Raw genomic sequence first — 22877 nt, 5'->3', positions numbered from 1 at the left:
TCTTTTTGCTCTTCTATGATGCTGATGGTAAATAAACAGACCACAATATGTAAAATGATCATGTGACAGGTGAAGAACCTGGAGGCCCAGAGGTGAAGTGACTTGGTTAGGACCCACTGGGAGTAGCACCAACTGCAGCACCAGCATTCAGGTCTGCCGCTCTCTCAACAGTGTTCTTTCCCACTTGTTACACCAACTGATTGGAGAGTGGCTTGCAGAAAGAACATCTCACCAATATCCTGTTCTCACTGTGATCTTTCAGAGATGAATGTTCAGCTTACTGTTTTATTAGAGTATTACAGAATCTGTGATTTCTTTGATTTATGATCTCCTTTCTCCATTATTCTTAAATCTAGCTTTGCTAAAAAAAAAGTGGTTTGATTTAAGCCAGTATGATATATGAAAATATGATTTCATAAAAATATAATTAGTCACAATACGAAAGTTATATTTATATGACAAAACAGTTGGCCAGAGTGTGCTTTTAAATAATGAGCTCTCCTTTTGCTTTAGAGTTAAACAATTAGATGCTCAAAAATGTGATAGAAAGCCACTGTTTTTAAAGTCACCTACTGATAAAACTGTGATACACATATTTGGCTCAGCCAAAAGTGAAGGTAAATCTTTAAGTTTGTTTTAATTTAGTTCTCATTTTAAATATAAAATTTAGTTGACTACAACTTAAACACCCATTTGTATACTCATCTGTAATTATTACACCATTGTAATTTGAAATAGAATATTTTTTAAAGTTGAAGCTAATAATAAAAAACCTGAAAGGTTTAGTAAATCTTTAAACAGCTCAATATTATGAACTCATAGAGTTTTATAAAAGGTTATTTAAGTGGTGCTTCGTAAAAGCCATTCATTTGATCAGATGAACACAGAAAGATTAGAAACCTTGAGAATAAAACAGAATTTAAAATTCAAATGAACATAGAGAAAGATTAGAAACCTTGAGAATAAAAAATAATTTAAAAAATACGTGATTAAGAATCTGTAAGAAACCAATAGGGCAAGAAATGGAAAAGTGTCAATTTCTAAAAAGAAAAATAGTAACATATTACTTTTCCCCTTCAAACCATACTTAATACATAGTTTTAGTATCTTAATATAAAAAGTTCTAGAATTTAAGCTTTGATCCCTTTTTATCAAAAGACATCCCTAAACTATTATTTTTTGTACAAACTGACAGAATGAATCTGTCTGTGGAGATAAAGATAAGACATACACACACATTATTCAATTTATAGATGCACTAAATAGTAGCCAGGATATGAAATGCTTCAGCAGCCATTACAATACACAAACATAAATATGCACATGTATTTACAATACAGATTAAGGCAAGATAAAAAAAATGGGCAACTCTCCACTTCCAAATATGTAGCTTTAATTACTCAACATGCAGGAGCATTCATAAATATGAATAACATGACAAGCAGAAGCATTAGAATTGTACTAGAAAAGGTAGTTAAGATGTAAAAATATATTAACAAGGTATAGATTTCTGTTCTGTGATCACGTTGAATTTTTATCTGAATTCTCTTCTCAAAGAAGAAATGGATTTTTTTTTTTTAGGTTTTAACGTATATGTTAATAAAGGTCAAATTATTCAGAGACAGGGCCATGCTAACAAAAATGCCCCACTCTTTATTTATGCCTCTGCCCATCTTTTGATATTGTTTAATTGACCTTTAGCATGCAGAAGAGTTAATGAGGCTCTACTCCTCCTACTCTACCTAAGTTTGCTCAGCTGATTCCTTGCCCTCGACAATGGCTGCAGTGCGATGAACTCGTCACTTAAAGCAACTGTGTTGGAGTACATCTATAAGTGGACAGAAAAGGGATGGACACACAACAAGTCAGTGAGCTGTATTCATCACCTAAGAGACAGACACAGGACAAGCTTTGTAAATACATCTGTTCCTACACGAGGAGTAAATATCATACGTGATACACATACATGACTAACATTTGTAGGGCTGTTGGCTGTGCCATCAAAAGAATTTATTCTTCACTCTTAACACCACATTGTTATTCTGGAGAAAAACAAGGCTCAGAAAACATGCTGACAGCTCTTCCTTTGATACGATTTTTCCAGCTACTTTTGGTAAACAATGAAGTAGCTGATAGCTTTCTAGCCATTTCTCCATCATTTGAAATCAGGAATGACATAAAGCTAAAATAATGACTACTGCCTGTAGCAAAGGAATAATGTTACATACAGGATTTCAATGACCATATACTGTTTCAGCAAAAAAAAGGAAAGGAAAAAACACACCAACCCCAGCAGGCTAGAAGATCCCTGAGTAGAAGCAGAGACTTCCTTCTTGGATTAGACCACCTAGAACATCCAGTTAAGTCATTTAGAAGTAAATGTAGTGAGCCAAGAAGGAAGACTATACTAGCTTTTATACATAGATAAAATGATTGATTCACTGTACATTCCATTTTTAATCAAATAGACTAAATCAATTTTTAGCTTTACAGTGAAAGAACCAAAATATATAAAAGCACTTTTAACTTGTCTAATGGCCTATCTTAAGGTAGCCCAAATATTTCCTATGTATTCCTTTAAAAAGAGGCTATAGGAAAGGTAACAAGAACTAATATTATCACCTTTTATATTATTAAGAAATCTCTATGAAAACATGTAAGTTTGCAAATGCTCTGCCTAAAGTAGAATTTCTAAGGATAAATATAAATAAATCTGATTACAGGTTGAGTATCTCCAATCTGAAAATCCAAAATCTGAAACTTTTTGAGTGCAGACATGATGCTCAAAGAAAATGCTCATTGAAGCAGTTCAGATTTTGTATTAAGGATGCTAAATCAATAAGTATAATGCAAATATTCTAAAATTTTAAACAATCTGAAATCTGAAGCACTTTGGATAAAGGATACTGAACCTATATTTACTCTTATAAAGAATTAAGGTTTTTTTTTTTTTTTTTTTTGTGAGACGGAGTCTCACTTTGTCGCCTAGGGTGGACTGCAACCTCTGCCCCCCAGATTCAAGCGATTCTCATGCCTTAGTCTCCTGAGTAGCTGGGACTACAGGAGTGTGCCACCATGCCCAGCTAATTTTTTTACTTTTTAAAAATTTTTATTTATTATTATTTTTTGAGATGGAGTCTCGCTCTGTCGCCCAGGCTGGAGTGCAGTGGCGCCATCTCAGCTCACTGCAACCTCCACTTCCCAGGTTCAAATGATTCTCCTCCCAAGTAGCTGGGACTAGAGGTGCCTGCCACCATGCCCGGCTAATTTTTTTTGTATTTTTAGTAGAGACGGTGTTTCACCATGTTGGCCAGGATGGTCTCAATCTCCTGACCTCGTGATCCACCTGCCTCGGCCTCCCAAAGTGCTGGGATTACAAGCGTGAGCCACCATGCCTGGCCTATTTTTTTAATTTTTAGTAGAGACAGGCTTTCACCATGTTGGCCAGGCTGGTCTCCAATTCCTGAGCTCAAGCCATCCATCTGCCTCGGCCTCCCAAAGTGCTGGAATTACAGGTGTGAGCCACTGCACCCGGTCTCAAGAATTAAGTATTTAAAACAATGCCATCCATATATTTTGGTGAAATATAACTGTATTTAGGTCAAAACAGGGAGACAAATTATTCTCCATAAAGATCTAGAGTAAGTATAATGGACAAAGCCTTAAAAATAGTACTCTTTTATTGTGAATTTTTTTTTCAGAAGATTAGGAATAATAAGATAGGCAAACTTTCTGATATATATTTAAGTAATATATTGCAGAGTGGAAAAGTCTGTCCACACTGATATAAATATATACGCATGGACAGATAGAGGAATCAGATTATGCAAATTGTTTTAGCCCCATTTGGAGATCAGTATAACAGAGCAACATTCTCAACCTCATTTTACTTATAATGATAACTGTTTTACTGAGGATCAACTATATACAGGCTCAGTGTGAGGTACTTCATACTCGTTATCTCTAACAACCATGTAAAGTAGCAATTATTTTTCTGATTTTATAGAGGAGGAAACTGAGGCTTATGAAGTGCTTGATCAAGGACACAGGTATGAACTGTTGAAACAATATCTGAATTCAAGTTTGTCAGGCTTCACAGGCCTATGCTGTCTCAATGGTGTGAATGTGTATATTGGCTAGGATTCGGTTATCAAAGCAAATAAATACTAAAGAAATGTTGTGGACATGAACTACTGAAATTAAAACTAATGCACTGGTCAGGAAGCCTAACTTACATCACCAAATGTTTAGGAAGTAGTTTTTCTATTTGTAGGATGAATATACAACTAAATTTCCAAAATTCATTTGGCATGTTACAAGCATGTTTAAAAAATCTCAACCTGGGAAGAACTAAATGATTAATAAACTCAGGGCATAAGAGTTGACTAGAATATATTTTTTAGAGTATTTATCCAATACTACGATAGAGTTAAAAGGACAAACTGAGAGATTTCTAGCTCATGTACTAGTCAAATATATAAAAAAGACACATTCAACTAAATAGCTACTATCCTTGAGCACCTAATAAGTATTTGGAAATTATTTCATTTAATCTTCACTAGAAAGGTAACAAAAGAGATATTTCTATCATAATTTTACTAATGAGGAAACTGAGATTCAAAGTCACAGAGATACCAAGTGGAAGACCTGGGATTTGAACTGAGATCTATCAGGCCCCAAAGATTCTTAAGCACTATGTAACATACTGCTAATATTTGCTGTAGTTTAATATTTATTAATAAATGTTTAGTGAGATAATGTATTTTTAAAAATTCTATTCTGTACAAATTATTTAGATTAAATAATTCATTTCATACTTTTTTGGTGAAAATAATATAATCAGAAAAAATATTACACGGCCGGGTGCAGTGGCTCACACCTGTAATCCCAGCGCTTCGGGAGGCCAAGGCAGGCGGATCATGAGGTCAGGGGATCGAGACCAGTCTAGCCAACATGGTGAAACCCCGTCTCTACTAAAAATACAAAAAATAGCCAGGTGTGGAGGCAGGTGCCTGTAATCCCAGCTACTCACAAGGCTGAGAGAGGAGAATTGCTTGAACCCAGGAGGCGGAGTTTGCAGTGATCCAAGATCGTGCCACTACACTCCAGCCTGGGTGACAGAGCAAGACTCTGTCTCGGAAAAAAAAAAAAAGAAAAATTACTCAAATTCTTATATTTCTAAAGACATGGCTATAGATCTTCATTATATATATATGATAGAATGCTGTGATATTACTTTAAAAATATTTACTATTATTATCTGGATATAATTTGATAGTTTCATACCTAAAAACATAAAGTTTTATTAACAACACAATGTAATTAAAAAAATAACTTATCAGTAGTCATAAAATTAATACAAATAGTAAGAAATAACTTCAAAAATATCACACTGAACAATGTTTATGTTACAAAATAGTTGAAACAGGAATGGCTAATTTCCTATTTTCTGACATAATCAAATTATAATGACAGCTATTCATTATTAAAGATCCCTAACTAAAAAGATATTGAATTTATTATAAAAAGTGGTTACCTGTGCCTTTTCAGTACTTGTAGGGTGGAGGTGTCGGTCAAAGACCTTCTTTATGATATCAAGAAATAGACATGTAACCACCATGAGGATTATGGCAAACCAAGCAGAACCACTTGACAAGAGCTGAATAAACACAAAATACATATTCTGGGAGCCCAAAAATGGCCTGCAAAGAAAGAAAATGTGCTTAATAAAAGTGGAAACTGAAAGACTTAAATCAGGACATCATATAAAGACACTACAGTTGAAAGTAACAAGTACACCAAGAAAATGTTCAAAACTGAAATCAGTATAATTTAATTAACTGAACGAAACAAGATAAGCTTTAATTGTTAAAAATAAAACAACTATAGTTTTTATTAGGAAAATGGCAAGCAGTTGACCAGATAACCCTATCTTAGTGGTAGTGGATCAGAAGAATAATGTAGTAATACAGACTTAAGGGACCAAGTAAAGCAAGAAAAAGTGTGTAATAAAATATTTTAGAAGGCCAATTATCCAAATCTTAGAATGAAAGCTTTATTCAGAGGCTCTTCTTCAAAAACATATTTTAAAATTAATGTACTCATGAATACTAGTTTTACATAGTAGTAAGTGTTATAAAGATATTCTTTTTGGGTTTTTGTATATACTACCTCAAAAGAATATGGTGAAATATAGAAATATTCATAAGAGTATCCTTTTATGATCCTAAATAGAAGTTAATATTTAGCTAATCCAAATTTTTTTGGCCTACCTTCAGAAGCTTTTTTTTGTCTGATAAATGGATCAAAGACATAGCAGGCAAATGTAATATAAATTCTCCAAAAGAGAGCCTTCAGTTGTCCATCACTTACCAAAGAATCTTAGGAGAAACATTAATTTTTAATCTATCTGAGTAGCCAGTTGAATATCTGATTCTATCAATGAAGATGATGCATACTACTTACTTTTGTGAGAAAAGTTAATGATTAATATTTAATGGTTCTATGTGACTTACTTTATTGTATATATTAATACATAATACATTAATACATAATATAACTAGTGTAAAGAAAATTGTGAAATAAGACAATTGGGGTTTAAATCTTGGCTTTGGTACTTTTTTGTCTTTGTGACCCTGAGGCTCAGTTTCTACACAGAAAAAAACAGGGATCGTTATTATGATGAATCAATATCTTATATAAAAAAATCTAGAAAAATTGTAGATATTCAATAAATGTTAGTTTTTTCCTCTCCATATCAGTAAGATCAACTGAAGAAGTAAACTTACCAGGAGTCTGAAATCTGTTATGAGCAGAATATGTTCATAATGTAACCTATCACAATAAATGTTTATTATAGTTGAAGCAATCCAATTAAAATACAATATATTCACTCACCAGAGAATCCCTCCATAAAACAAGGAAAACACAAAATAAAATATAATAGATCCCCAGGTAACGAGATGGTTGATCCAAGTCCAAAAATGAGTTTCCAGAGCCATCTAAAAAAAAGTTTTTATATCCTTAGAAATATAAACAAATAAAGCTTTACCTTAACCTTTCAGATGAAACTCAAGAATAAACATAAGTATCTAAAAGTCTCTCAGAAGACAGATACAATCCCTCAAAATCCCTCAGAGATAAATATGAATGAAAAGGTCCTAGTATAAAATGAAATAATTTCAAGTTTATAATGTTTTTCTTCTTTGAGGAAACAGCATTCAAATTTCATGTGATTACTCTATTTTCAACTCCATGGCCTAAAACAAATTACGCTGTCTTGCACTATACACAGAGAAGCAAAATTTTTAGAGATTTTTAAAAATGTGATCATAAATATCAGCTGAGGCTTCCCAAAATAATACACTTTAAAAATAATTTTTTGACAAAAATTTAACTATTAAAATAGTAACCAGTGAAATTAATCGTTATTGAAAATGGAAAAAAGGAAAGTATCTATGGCTAAAGAAATGAAGAAAGTTAACTAACTATGTAAACAGTTGCAAAATGTGTCCACATTTCTAATTTCAGTACCATACCTTTACTGTGACTGTAATAACCATGACTGTGAAGACCAAAGTGCCAAATGTCCAGTTTCCAAACATCTAAACAGAAAGAATACACTATTACATTACGTGTTAACATAATGTTAAATGTCAGGTAAAAAGTCATTTAATTCTCTACTAAAAATCCCTTGAATTATTTAAGTCAGGTACATTTGAAACTGGTGACTATACTCATAAAGTTAAAAGTATGAGAAGAACAGCATAAAGCATTATTTACATGTGTTATTATTACAGACAATGATCTTTTAGATATCATTATCAGACTGGAACCCAAAGATGGGTTTAGAATGGTGTGGCACAGACTATTTTTAGTTAGAATAATGTAGTCATTAGGGACTGCTTTATTGCTGTTGCACAGTAAAAATGGTAACAAAATCCTTTTCAATCACAAGTATTTTCAGAAACCTTTCCAACCAGACGTTACAGCAGAGCACATGCCACGGTACTTTTGGATACAGTACAGTAGAGCAGGAGAAAAGAAATTTACACTTAAAACCTGTATCTGAAAGGAAGGATAATGGATCATGGAATTACTCCTCAAAGGATTCCATGTAAAAATGCAGTTATTGCCAGTCAGAAAGTTTCCCCTGGGCTTTAGAGCCAAAACTTACTAAGGTATTAATCACGCAGAACCCCAAAAGAGTTTCAGGATTTTATCTCTACAAGAATACAACCAGAAGTTTAATAATTTAGTTTACAAAGTAATCACTGTTAGTCCAAACTGCATCGTTTTGTAAGCTCCCTGCTATTTTGCAGAACTTGGTCAAAGTGCAACATTTCACGGGGGTTCGGGACATGAGAAACATCCTGCCTAACCACCTGACCACTAAAGAAAGAGCCCTATAGTATCTTGCTGGATAAAGGTCCAAGGAACACCACGAAGACATCCTGCCAGAACAAGGGTCAGAACTGCCTCATCATGGGAACATCTTATCAATATCCTGCCGGGCAGCGAGCCATACTGCCCAGACCCCTCCCGCCCATACCTGTAAGTACCCTAGCCTGTAAGCAGCCAGTGGGCTCTGGCATTAGGCTGGTCCCTGACTTCTGTAGGTTTTATGCTAGACAAAAAGCCTGCATGCTGTTGAGCTGCCCTCTTTCTGTGTGTGTGTCTTTCTTTAACTCTCACCTTCCCTTCCAAACCTAACAATCATTATCTTAACACTGGTTCAAAAAAATTAATAAAAAGGCTGTTTTTTATTACAGATTTCTAACAATTATCATTTACTTAACAAATTACTTAACCTCTCTATATCTCACTTTCTTCATTTGTAAAATGAGGATAAATCGCAGTTTTCTATAAGAATTGGGGTATACAAAAAGAATGGGGTACCTGGTATATAATAGGCAATCAGTAAATAATAGTTATGATTATCAACAATGAAACATCAATTAATATTCCTTTATTTGAGCGCATTTGGGGAATGTATTTGTCAAGAGGAGAATCAAAAGTCATACTGAACCTGTGCTTATCTGTCTGCTTTTATCATCTCTAGAAATGATCTAGAAATACCGATGATCAGTGGGTCTCAACTTAGCTCTCTCAGGAGGAGTGCCATTCTCCTCTTTCACGGGTATGGACACAGATACTTTCCTTTTTTTTTTTGAGTCAGGGTCTCGATCTGTCACCCAGGCTGGAGTGCAATGGCATGATCTCGGCTCACTGCAATCTCCACCTCCCGGGCTCAAGCAATCCTCCCAAGTAGCTGGGACTAGAGGCACACGCCACCACACTTAGCTAATTTTTTTTTTGTATTTTTTACAGAGACGGGCTTTCACCATGTTGCCCAGGCTGATCTTGAACTCCTGGGCTCAAGCGATCCACCTGCTTTGGCCTCCCAACATGCTAGGACTATAGGTATGAGCCACTGTGCCCAGCTGGGAGAGATACTTTGATGCAACCGGGGACCTGGGCCCGGAAGTGGTAAAGACATGTCTATCCTTCAGTATCTGGTTTTACTGGGCCTAGACTGGGGTATGTTACACGGTATTTTCCTTAGAGGAGGATTTAGGCCTTCCTCTTGCATAGGCCCCATTCAAGGTCCTAGAAGAAGCCATACAAAAGCATTCACATAGCTTTTTGTGGGTAAAATTATACGAAGTAATGTATTTCAACTGTAATCAACTGGTTAAGACTGCTGTCTCTTTCCATTCTGACTTGCCCTTGAGCTGGTAGGTGATAATGTGAGTGGCAAAGGCATTTTGGAGATCTGGCTGAAGATGAGCTTACAGGCTGGGTGTGGTGGCTCACACCTGTAATTCCAGCACTTTGGGAGGCCGAGGCAGGCGGATCACCTGAGGTTGGGAGTTCGTGACCAGCCTTACCAACATAGAGAAACGCTGTCTCTACTAAAAATACAAAATTAGCCTGGCATGGTGGCCCATGCCTGTAATCCCAGCTACTGGGGAGGCTGAGGCAGGAGAATTGCTTCTATGAAGCCCTGTTTAAAAGCAACTACAAAAAAGTTGACCCTGTCAGATTACAGAAATAAAGTATTAAGCTCACAAAAACAAAGATCAATAGATGGGACTTAATTAACCAAAAAGCTTCTGCACTGCAAAAGAAATAATCAGTAGAGTAAACAGACAAGCACAGAGTGGGAGAAAATCTTCGCAATCTACACTTCTGACAAAGGACTAATATGCAGAATCTACAAGCAACTCAAACGGATCAGCAAGAAAAAGATAATCTCATCAAAAAGTGGCCTAAGGACACGAATAGACAATTCTCAAAAGAAAATATACAAATGACCAATGAACATGAGAAAATACTCAACATCACTACCTGGGAAATCCAAATCAAAACCACGATGTGATACCACCTTACTCCTACAAGAATGGTCAGAATAAAAACATAAAAAAAATAGATATTGGCATGCATGTGGTGAAAAGGGAACACTTTTACACTGTTGGTGGGAATATAAACTAGTATAACCACTATGGAAAACAGTGTGGAGATTCCTTAAAGAACTGAAAGTAGAACTACCATTTGATCCAGCAATCCCACTCCCTCTATCTACCCAGAGGAAAAGAAGTCATTATACAAAAAAGATACTTGCACACCCATGTTTATAGCAGCACAATTTGCAATTGCAAAAATAGGGAACCAGCCCAAATGGCCATCGATTAATGAGTGGATAAAGAAAATGTGGTATACATATATACCATGGAATACAACTCAGTCATAAAAAGGAATGAAATCATGGCATTGGCAGGAACCTGGATGGAATTGGAGACCATTATTGTAAGTGAAGTAACTCAAGAATAGAAAACCAAACATCTTATGTTCTCACTCATAAGTGGAAGCTAAGCTATGGGGACGCAAAGGCATATGAATGAGACAATGAACTTTTGGGGCTCAGGGAAAAGGGTGGGAGGGGGTGAGGAATAAAAGACTACACATTGGGTACAATGTACACTGCTTGGGTGCACCAAAATCTCAGAAATCACCACTAAAGAACTTATTCATGTAAAAAAAAAGTAAATAATAAAAAAACGAAACAAGAAAATAAAGTCTTAAGCTTATTTTTAACTTTAAAAAATAAAATGAAAAGATTACTCAAACAACATATTCAATGAATTACTAATCATGACTTCTTGACAAATGTCCATGGTAAGACAATACTACTGTATTGTTAAGACAAGCCCTACTTTTTAACTAATACTTAGATTCAAATACTGTGACTACTTTAAGACTGGATAAGGGCTAGGCAAATTTTATGTGAGAGTTTAACTCTTCTACTATTTAGGAAAAAAACAAAGTTAAAAATTAGTCACTAGCAGCCTTCTCATTAACATTATTTTTGTTCTCTGGCAACTCATTAAGGAGTAATAGTAAAGGAATATCTTTTTTATAGTGCTCTGAAGGTAAAGATGTACCCATGGAAAAGCAGTTTTAGAGACACACATGACAGGAACTCAGGCAGGTCATACACATTCTTCCAGTCTTTCCAAATCTTAGAGAAAATTGATCAAGACTTATACTTTACTAAGAGAAAGAAAGGCCTGTTAAAAAGATTTGAGATAAATACATGAAGAATGACTAGTTCTTTCCTAAGCTAAACTGAAAGAATTAGTGAATACTTCAAAAGTATTTGTTGAAAATTAATTAACATAAAATTGCTAGACCCTAATACAAAAAAAAAAGGGATAAAGTCTTAACTTTCCCTGAATTGTTCTACCCTTAAACCCAAACTATTACAAGTCTTCCTCCTGCTCCTCTCCCAGGATCACTTGGTTTGCAATGACTTCATCTTTGCCTCCAGTCACTCCTCTCAGCACTTCCCTCTAGTAACTTTTTCTGCTCTAGGCCCTCAATTGTTTACTGATAACTTGGGCATGCAATAACAATATTTAGAAAACAGGAAGCATTCAACATACTCAGTGCTAAGCAATGAGACGCGGCCTAGACAGATGTCTAAAAGGATTTTTAGCACAGGGACACATAAGAGGGAGCTGGACCAAAAGGAAAGGCGTCTGTGGGCTCAACTGCGAAGAATAGGTGGTGGTGAGGGAATCTTGGGGAAAGGGAAGCATGAGCATTCTAGAGAGGGAACATAAGCAATGTCTTAGAATTAGAGATTAGCATGCCACATTCTGAGAGCCAGCAAGGTGATTTTCACAGTTAAGAGAGAGTTTCTGGGAGAATTAGACCGGGTGGGATTGAGTAGGACATGATCTTCCAATATAATGACTTAATAGTAAAAATAACAATGAACACTGCTAAGACGTAGTGAATACTTCTATATGCTAGCCACTATGCTTAATGCTCTACAAATAATACGTCATTTAATCATCACATCAAACCTATAAGGTGGGGATTATGTGCCTTTTCACAAGTGAGAAAACTGAGTCTGAGAGAGGTTAACTCATCCCAAATCACTCAAACGATGACTACAGATGCCAGGATATGAATCCAATTCTGATTCTAACATGTGCTGCTTTGCTACTATACCTAGTATTGGAGGTAGGGAGTGGCAGATTAATTTCAATAGACAGTAAAGAGAAAAAAGCTTTTATACTAATGGCCAATAACAATTTATCCTTCAAGGTTTTATCTTTTGTATAAAGAATGTTCAAGATTTTAAAAAGTTACTAAAAATTAGAAACAAATCCTCAAATTAAGGGAATACTTACATTATGACAATGTAATAGAGTATTATGTAATCATGAAAAATGTTCTTGAAGCATTTTTAATAACATACAAAATCACTTAGGCTACAATGTTAAGAAATAAAGGGATACAAATTATGAAGTTAATGAAAATAGCAAAAAAGAATTGAAACAAGTATGTAAAAATAATAAAAGTAATAATATCTGGGTAGAGGGCCACCATGTGATTTATTTTCTTTATTCTTTTTCCTACTAACTTCAAACTTATCACAATGGGCACATATTACTTTTAAAAATTAAAAAAAGTAGTGACTAGCAATACAAGATATCTTTAACATCCTTTTCATCCAATGATGAAGATCCAAATTTCCTTCTTCTTAACTCTCCTCCCCTCTTAATTCTGTCCAGTTTTCACCCCACTATTTCAGGTGGAAGTGAGCATACTCACTCATATGTCTATATATTTGGTGGCACTTGCACTGATGGTAAGACTGTGCAGAAGGGCACCAGGCTAACAGCTGTTTCTCAGAAGAATTGAGAATCATGACTAAGCATGTAGGTTTTTTTAATTATACTTTAAATTCTAGGGTACATGTGCACAACGTGCAGGTTTGTTACATATGTATACATGTGCCATGTTGGTGTGCTGCACCCATTAACTCATCATTTACATTAGGTATATCTCCTAAAGGCATGTAGGTTTTAAAGTCAGATAGATCTGAGTCTGAATTCTATTACTGTAATTTGCTTACTGTGTGAACTTAGGCAAGTTTCTTAACCTCTCTGAGGTTAATTTTCTAACATGCGAAAATTAATAATGATATTTTTCTCATACAGAGTTATGATTTAATGAGCAAATGCATGTAATGTACCAGGCATAGAGAAACAAACTCAACAAAAGGTAGTTATTATTTGGGAAGTGCTGTAACCTTTATGCTACAAGATTCATATTTTCATCCACATCAGTCTAAATATGTCCTCAAAAGTGAAGTGGCAATTATATTTATGTCCCTACTCTATAAGGTAAAGGGATTTTGCAAGGTTAAGGCCTCTACATTTGAAACCCATTTCCTTTATTACACCGGTGTATTTTGTTATTAGCTTACTTGCTCATTTTCTGTATCCTTTTCAAGATTCTAAGCTCCATGACCAAGTTACTTACCAGAGCCTAGTATAGTACTTGGGAATAGCTGGCCTTCAATAAAGATCTGTTGAGCAGATAAAACTTTATATTCTTCCAATTGCAAATTTTGTATGTCTGTATCTCCAAACATATTTTGCAATACTTAAGTGATGGGAATGGAAAAGGGAAACTAAGAGTGACAACCATTTCCAGTCCACCAGAGTCCCTACCACTGCTGTCATTTCTTTCCTTCCTAACCCATTTAGTTAAGCCCCGAAAGAGAGGTCTAGCTCTGCCAAGAGTCTCTCAACATGAGCACTCCAATCAGAACACAGTGTAACAGTGTACTGTTTAAAATGCACTCTTTCCTAATTTCATACTTCGGAAAAGTGGCCAAATTAAACAGTAAGTTATGACATCTATTTAGAATTGTGAGTGTGCAATGAAGAATGTGGTAGCATTTCCTAGGCAAACAACAATGCAATTAAAAGCAAACAAACACTAAGTCCTCATTTGTCATCTGAAAAACGGGAGTAATAATACCTCTCTAATAAGATTATTGGGAGGAGTAATGGAGACGGGGCATATTAAAGTACTTAGCACAAAAGTAAGTACCAGATAAATGGCAGCTATCAATAAAACACAATACTAAGGTGAAGAGCATGCAGGGGCAATAACATATCCCCTGTGTGAGCTAATTTTTGAATAGCAAAACTGTCTAGTAACTTGAGTTTCATTTCGAGATTACACTGTATTGTCTGTCAATTTTCACTTGTATGAAACTTTATTATTTAACCAAAAAATTTAAACTTTTTTATATTTGCATTTTAATACTTGAAGTTCTGTAATTTAAATTAAATTTTACCTTATGACAAAAGCTATAAAAAACCCATAAAATATTAACAAGCATTCTTTAAAAAAACTATATACTTTACCTGGCCATTTCCAAGCAGAGATGTATCTTTCCCTATTAGTAAATAGGATCCAAAAAAGAAAATAAAGGCATGACTGAAGCCCAGGATGGTCCAATAAAGAAATGTTTTAATACTTAAGAGGCGGTTTTTACTAATGTCTCTGTTAAAAAGAAGACAAAAAGAAACATATTAGGGATCATTTATTATTTGCCCACTAAACAATTAATATAATATGATAATTAAAAAACCAGATAGATTTTTAATTTAAAATTGCTTGAAAATATTAGCACAAAGAATAAATAAACCCAAATTTATCAACCACTGCTTATAATATCATACATCTGTTTAATAGCTTATAGTTCACCTACTACATTCAAATATATTTCTTCATTTGATAAAGAAATAGGAAGACTGGGTGCGATGGCTTAAGCCTGTAATCCCAGCACTTTGGGAGGCCAAGGTGGGCGGATCACAAGCTTAAGAGATCAAGACCATCCTGGCCAACATGGTGAAATCCTGTCTCTACTAAAAATATAAAAATTAGCTGGGCATGTTGGCACGTGCCTGTAGTCTCAGCTACTTGGGAGGCTGAGGCAGGAGACTCACTTTAACCCAGGAGGCAGAGGTTGCAGTGAGCTGAGATCACACCACTGCACTCAGCCTAACGACAGACTGAGACTCTCTCTCAAAAGGAAAAAAAAAAAAAAAAAGAAATATGATAGGCTGGGCATGGTGGCTCATGCCTGTAATCCCAACACTTTGGGAGGCCAATGCAGGAGGATCACCTGAGACTAGGAGTTTGAAGCCAGCCAGGGCAACATGGCAAAACCTTGTCTCTACTAAAATAAATAAATAAATAAATAAATAAAAAGTTTAAAAAATTAGTGAGGCATGGTGGTGTGTGCCTGTAATCCCAGTTACTCCAGATGTTAAGACGGGAAGATTGCTTGAACCTGGGAGATTGAGGCTGCAGTGAGCTACGATCTTGCTACTGCACTCCAGCCTGGGTGACAGAGCAAGATCCTGTCTCAAAAAAGAAAAAAAGAAATATGACATAGGCATAATACTTCACTTTAATTTTGAAAAGTTGATTTATCTGTTATTATATTCTTCTGTTAACATTCAGTCACTCTGCCATAATGGTCTCTTTTTAGTGAGGTTATCTGAGTTAGGTTCAGCACTGATGCTCCTAACTTCCCTTCTAATAATAGCTATTATGGGAAGAACAATCTATGCCAATCTTAGGTCAAGCCCTGTCCTAGATAACCTGAGGAATTGAAGTAAATTAATCCAAATTTAGATAATGAGATGACTCTATAAGTGGTACTTCAATAGCTATCTCTATAAGAGCTTATGGTGAATACCATAGCTGGTCCTGAGGAACAGGTCCCAATCACATCTCTGTGATTACTTGGTTCTGGGGAAGCAGGAATAAAGCAGAGAATCTGGGGTGGGAATTAATGTCCTCACCTCTGGATTTTGCACTAATTATTACTCATAAATTTCGCTAATAGTAGAAAAAAACTAACTTTTAGGAATTCTAGAGACTACCAATTATGAATAACTTCTTTTGTGCACACGAAATAGAATATTACTGGTTTGCGAGAGTAAGTGCAAATTACACAACTGCCCAGTGCATTCCCAGGATGAAAGTGCTCATTCTTAAAAAAACACTGGAAAAATTATTCAAATTTTCTCTTTGAAAGAAACCTTTTTTTCTCTGATATTCAACAACTGTAAATCATACGACAACTAAAGAACTTTCCTTAGTAAAGCATTAATCACCAAGACATAAATAAATCTGCTTATTTTTTACTTAAAAAAACTGATAAGGCCATTTAATACCAGAAAATACTTACCGATAAAGGGTGGGCTTATTTTGTAACACATGAGGGTCTACATGCTGTTCCAAAAGACTATATATCAGAATAGGTAGGGAAGTAAAACAAATATTGTATAAAGTCAGGTACACGCTGTCATACAATGTCTAGAAAGAGAAATTGGTAGGAATGTTGAGTTTCTGAATTATGCATTACTATTATGCATATCACAACTATGCATATTAAAAACAAAATTAAAATTTTAAAAATTTATACTGAAATCCATTTTAGTAACTCCAATTAAATAATTCTGTTTTTAATACTGACATAAACATATAATGTTCCTAGGTTGATATTCTTTGTGAGAACTGGAATATTTTGCTATATCAGGTGCTTCTGGAATTATCGTGAGTTAGATCAACATTTCAAGGTTCTCCACAATTTGATCACTGTGAAGTAATTTTACATAATTCTCCTCCATGTATTCCAGGCATCTTACTACTCCTTCCACATGCAACACATACAGTTTACCTTTCATGGCTTTGTCTCCCTGTCTACACACTACACTTCCTTTAAGGCACAGAACAAGACTATCTTCTTCCATGAAACTCTGCACGATGGCTTAAGTCCTTAACGATATCTTGCTCCTCTAAACAGTCACAGGTACCACTGTTGGTACTAATCACTTAGCACTTTGCCTATGCTTTACATATTGTTTTTATGGTTATTAATACTGCCTCCCAAATTACACTATAAACTCTCCAGAAAACCTAATCAAAATAGGTCAGTTTTCCTTGTCGTATTGTCTTAGCATATTCTTTAGTTCATTTAGGTAAACAAACTTTTACCGGTAATCAATGCCCAAGCAAATATTTGGAATTTAGAGTTACAGGTTGTAAACAGGATAAAACAGCAATTAAGAATAGGAAAAACTCATGAAAAACTTAAGATAATTAAGCTCTTGTTTTTTCAATAAATTAGAACTAGTGTCTTGATCAATTTGAGATGTATAGTATGGTATCTAAAAAGGGTGCCTGCCACATTAGTCAGAAGCAGTAGGTCAAAGTTATGGTTTAGTCATTAAGTTAGCAAGGCAAGTTACTTAATTTATGTGGATTTCATTTTTCTTTTCTAGAAATTAAAACAAAGTAGATCAGGACTGGTAAATATGTGACATGCATGCAAACAAAGACCCACCCTGTGCCCATTACAACTATTGCTAACAAATTACATTTTCCCTCTGAGCCTGCAGCTTTAGAAACCTTTTCAATATACTCTAGGTGCCCCATCAATTATTTAAAGGTAGCTTCTGAGATAAAACCTGTATGTCATCCCTGGACTAAATCACTATTGCTCCTTCCAAACCTAAGACATTTTGAATCAAAAATAAAAATGAGGTGAACCTCCAAGTTATCTGGCCTGGCTTGATTTGGATTTTACAGAAATATCACAAATAAGTTATCAAAATTCTCTCATAAGCTGTTAAGGGTTATTATCTATTTTTAAAAGCATCCAGAATTACATTTTGGTATTAACACTCACCTCAAACTGAAAACCAGAATAAATAAATATTATGAATGTCATGCTGGTTAAATATACTAAACAGAAAAGTTCTGTCTGGTTCCCTGCAGGACTAAGAAAAATGAAAAAAGTCCCTTCAAACGTCTATCAAAATCTGAACATACATACGTTACTCTAAAAGGACAAAACACAAAACACAAGTTTCTATTTACTTACTTGCTGAGAAAACAAACAGTAGAACTGATATAAAAACTGGGGTGTGATAAAGCACACATTCTGAAAAACAAGATTAAATGGAAAATAATTAAAATATTTAGGTTTCAAAGACAAAATAAAAAATAAAAAAAGGCTGTTAAAGTGTCCAAAAACAATCTCAGTTGGTATGGTAAGTAAAGGATAAGGACTTGTCCATATATAACAGGAATGCAGGATTCCCATTTTATCAAAAAATGTCTAAAAACATTCTAAGCAACAGTGCAGACATCAGAATGAAAAAACCCTTGACTCCTCTCACTGCCAAGCAACACTGTAATTTTGAATTTACAACCTTCAAACTATTACTCAATACTTTTCATATATAGTACAATAAGTAAGATTTACTCAAACTTTAGGGCTATATCTTTACAACACAAAAATGTTTAAAACACACAATAAATCAAACTATCGAAAATTCTTTCCATCTCAATATACTCATATTACAAGTAAAAGCTAGAAAAATAAGTTAGAAAAAAACTGCCATCATCTTATAGCAATATGCAATCTACTTGTGTTCTATCACTGGATTGTAGTTATCAATTATAGAAATATATGCAACATAGTACACTCTGGTGTTATTAAATGTATTGGTAACAGGGGCTCTTAATGTGGGTTCTGCAGACTCCCACCTTGTACAAAAGGACCCAAAGATAGGACAATATTTCAACATAATTTGTTTCTTTGCAACCCTATGTATTTTATTTTATGCATATAAAAGCTCCATATTGAGGAGCTCACACATTTCACTAGACTACTAAAAGGTCATTCATGGCATAAAAAGGCTAAGAACTCTACTTAAAACCATTATATTGGTGTTAAAACTTATTGCTGGTTCAGGACAAAATAACTTTAAAGATATCAAATGTACTATGTTCTAATTTGCATGGAACCCCTGGGCCCCAGGCAACCACTGATTTGCTTTCTGTCAGTATAGAATAGATTTATGACAAAATACTGTTATTTTTACTTATTGAAACTATTTTAAAGAGAAATGTATAAGGTTATAACATTCCTTAAATTGAAACTTCATATTACTATATCAATAATTGATTCTAAATACATGAAACTCACCTTATAAAAAAAATACTGTACAAGGGTAGCTATTCTAATATAATAAAAATGACCATGAACAAAAAGCAATTTGGAGAGGAACTTAAATCTGGCTATTGCATAGTCACTGTTTCTTGCAGCCTGTCTTCCTTCTTTACCCATGATTCCTATAATAAAAGGGACAAAAGACATGTTCACTGATAACTGTAATTTTCATGATAAATCTGCAAATATCTTAATTATTTATAATAGTTGAACATGCACTTAGGAACATTAAATCCTAATATACAGCAGATAGCAGATGTCCAAAAGGTTGTTCTACTTAAATATGTAATTAATATAAGGCTACGATATTTATCAGACACATAACACCAATTTCCAAAGAATTAGAATATAAAAAGATAAAATACAATATAAAAAATAATATTGAAAGTTAAGGATTTAGCAGGAACATTAATTATTACACTAATAAGCACAAGTACTGGGTAACAGACTTCTGATGGACAGAATGCTATAAAATACTTAACTTCACTATTTTCACTGAATATAAAAAATATTCAAATTGAGTCATTTGAGTTTAGCAAAATGAGTCATTTGTTTGCTTAACACTTCCATGAATAAGTCAAAGTGCACTTTTTAAAAGGAAAATATGAATTTAAAATAAATTTTTAAAAATATACAATATCATTTGAAATCAGTGCAACATTTCCTCTGACAAATATGAATACTTTTTTAATGGTTACAATAATCCTTAATGTTTCAAAAGAGAAGAGTCATTGCCAAGTTTTTATTTTCAATCTAGAAGCAACTTTAAAAAATTATTTTTCAAAACTAAAACTTTTGTCATAAAAGGATGAAAGTGTTCCAAAATGTATAAGCGATGAAAAAAACCTGTATTCATAATCCCTAGAGAAAACTGCTGTTTTTAGTCTGCATTCTTTTAGAAATTTTCTTTCTGCTTATTTCATGTCTGTGTGTGTAAGTATTTCATACATACAAAAACACGTATAAAAATGTGGCTCAGGCTGGGCACGGTGGCTCAGGCTAGGTGTGGTGGCTCACACCTGTAGTCCTAGCACTTTGGGAGGCCAAGGCAGGTGGATTACCTGAGGTCAGAAGTTCGAGACAAGCCTGGCCAAAATGGTGAAAACCCATCTCTACTAAAAATACAAAAATTAGTTGGACATGGTGGTGGGTGCCTGTAATCCCAGCTACTTGGGAGGCTGAGGCAGGAGAATCGCTTGAACCCAGGAGACGGAGGTTGCCGTGAGCCGAGATTGAGCCATTGCACTCCAGCCTGGCAAACAAGAGTGAAGCTCTATATCAAAAAAAAAAAAAAGGATTGTTTTACAACTTGCTTTTGTTGCTTAACAGATTATGGACACTGCTTCAAATGTATACTTGTAATGTACATCTTTATCAACATGCTCAATTTTTTTTTACTAGAAGAAATTCCTGCATTCATAATTGCAATGTCAATAGGCATACTTTAAAATTTTGTTTGGAATAATAATGCAGGGTATACCAATTTATGCTCCTACTAACATTGTATAAGATCATTTGTTAATCTATACATTTACCAACTCCACGTTTATCAGTGTTTATAATGGATGCCAATCTGACAGGCAATTTTAACTTCCATTCCTTGGAATGTTAGAGAGACTAAACATTTTTTTCATACATTTAGTATTCTTTTTAGATTTCTCCTTTCATGACAATCGACTGCTCACATCCTCCCATATTATTTCTACTGGAACGTTTTTCTTATTCTCATTAATTTGTTAATACTTTGTATACCAGGATTATTACAACTTTGTCATCTATTTTACAAATATTCTTTACTAGTTTGTCCTTTGTTTTTAAAATTTGTTTTGGGAGCTTTTACCTCTGCATGATCTTTTCCCTATAATTAACTATAGTTCCTTGCCTTGGTGTTGTCCTCAAAAGATTCTTCCATACCTCAAATAAGAGAATTATTCATTAAATTTTCTTCTATTACTTTTTAGGGTCTTTATAAGTTACTTAAATCCTAATCCATCTTGAATTTGTTTTGTTACAAATAATAGAAAGAGACTCAACTTCTCTTTTTTTTCAAATCACTAACCAGTTTTATCCATTTTTTTCTACTAAATAATTTGTTTTCCTACTTATTTGAAATATCTCCTTTGTTATATTCTAAATTTCCAGATGCTTGAATGTATTCTAGTCACTGGTCTGCCTGTTATCATTACAGAATTAAACTGTTTTAAATACTGTAATTTTTTTTATGGCCTTAAATGTATGGTATAGGAAGTTATCATCAAATTGCTATGAAAATTTATGGAAAATAACGGTATACAAACTAGAAGGAGAATTCAGTTTTCAAAATGAAGAATTAATTATCTGAAAGAGGAAGGAGTTGATCTAAGAGGCACACAGAAAATATCAGACCTGATAACTTCCCATCCAGCACATTATAGAGACTATTCCAGAACAGGAATTAGCTTAACTCTCAAATTTTATCCTTCCATAAAAAATCCTATGCCCACACTTTTCATTTTGCTCTGTATTTATACAATAAGAGTATATGGCTAAAAAGGAAAGGATTAATAAATTCAATATAATGAAATGACATTAGCAGTCTGAATCTAATAAAAGTTTTAGGCAAAAATAGAAAAGAATAAGGATAAAGGTTATTAAAATGAGAAAACTACTTGAGATGTTCTGTTTATCGCAGTTTAGTACAATTTCCTGTCTTTATAATGATCTTTAAAATGCGCTGTAGGATCTTTAGATGCACAAATACACTGAGTAACGGTAAGATTCTAAAACAAGAACCAGCAGTGCAACCATGTAAATCACAAATTTAGAATTTAAAAAGGATAAAATAACATGTGAAAGTACTTTAAAAGGTACAAAATGACATGTAAAAATAAAGCTACTTTTATTATGAAAAATAATCGGCAAAGATAAAATTCACTAATGTGGTATTTATTTCCTTTAAAATCTGAAACTAAAATTTGGAATGAAAATATATTAAATAGTGGGCTTAATTATGGCAAGTTTCTTTTTTTTTTTTGAGACAGAGTCTTGCTGTCGCCCAGGCTGGAGTGCAGTGGCGCGATCTTGGCTCACTGCAACCTCTGTCTCCCGGGTTCAAGCAATTCTCCTGCCTCAGCCTCGGCTCACTGCAACCTCTGCCTCCCGGGTTCAAGCAATTCTCCTGCCTCAGCCTCGGCTCACTGCAACCTCTGCCTCCCGGGTTCAAGCAATTCTCCTGCCTCAGCCTCCTGAGTAGCTGGGATTACAGGCACTTGCCACCACGCCTGGCTAATTTTTGTATTTTTAGTAGAGACGGGGTTTCACCACGTTGGTCAGGTTGGTCTCGAACTTCTGACCTCGTGATCTGCCTGCCTCAACCCCCCAAAGTGCTGGGATTACAGGCGTGAGCCACCACGCCCGGCCTAATTATAGTAAGTTTCTGATGGGGCACACTGTGCTATATTATTACCATGTTGCAATTTTCATTCACAAATTT

General features: G+C 34.5%; 1 protein-coding gene across 5 annotated transcripts in view; it reads right to left on the bottom strand.

Moving 5' to 3' along the window:
* Window positions 1-22877, bottom strand: part of ATP11B (ATPase phospholipid transporting 11B (putative)) — a 129190-nt gene that overhangs the window by 18704 nt on the left and 87609 nt on the right. For 3 of the 5 annotated variants that reach the window (XM_034957771.2, XM_034957772.2, XM_034957773.3), the window contains exons 22-29: window positions 19382-19527; window positions 18272-18331; window positions 16574-16701; window positions 14736-14874; window positions 7539-7604; window positions 6898-7001; window positions 5537-5702; window positions 1743-1828 (exon numbers count right to left, since the gene is read on the bottom strand). In XM_034957771.2, the coding sequence (XP_034813662.1) occupies window positions 1743-1828; window positions 5537-5702; window positions 6898-7001; window positions 7539-7604; window positions 14736-14874; window positions 16574-16701; window positions 18272-18331; window positions 19382-19527 (895 nt within the window). The remainder of the gene's footprint in view (window positions 1-1742; window positions 1829-5536; window positions 5703-6897; window positions 7002-7538; window positions 7605-14735; window positions 14875-16573; window positions 16702-18271; window positions 18332-19381; window positions 19528-22877) is intronic. The other 2 variants (XM_063602614.1, XM_034957769.2) reach the window with 1 other exon arrangement.

Source organism: Pan paniscus, chromosome 2 (assembly GCF_029289425.2).
Source record: "Pan paniscus chromosome 2, NHGRI_mPanPan1-v2.0_pri, whole genome shotgun sequence".
NCBI classification, from domain to species: Eukaryota; Metazoa; Chordata; class Mammalia; order Primates; family Hominidae; genus Pan; species Pan paniscus.
This window is presented reverse-complemented; position numbering and strand designations above follow the sequence as displayed.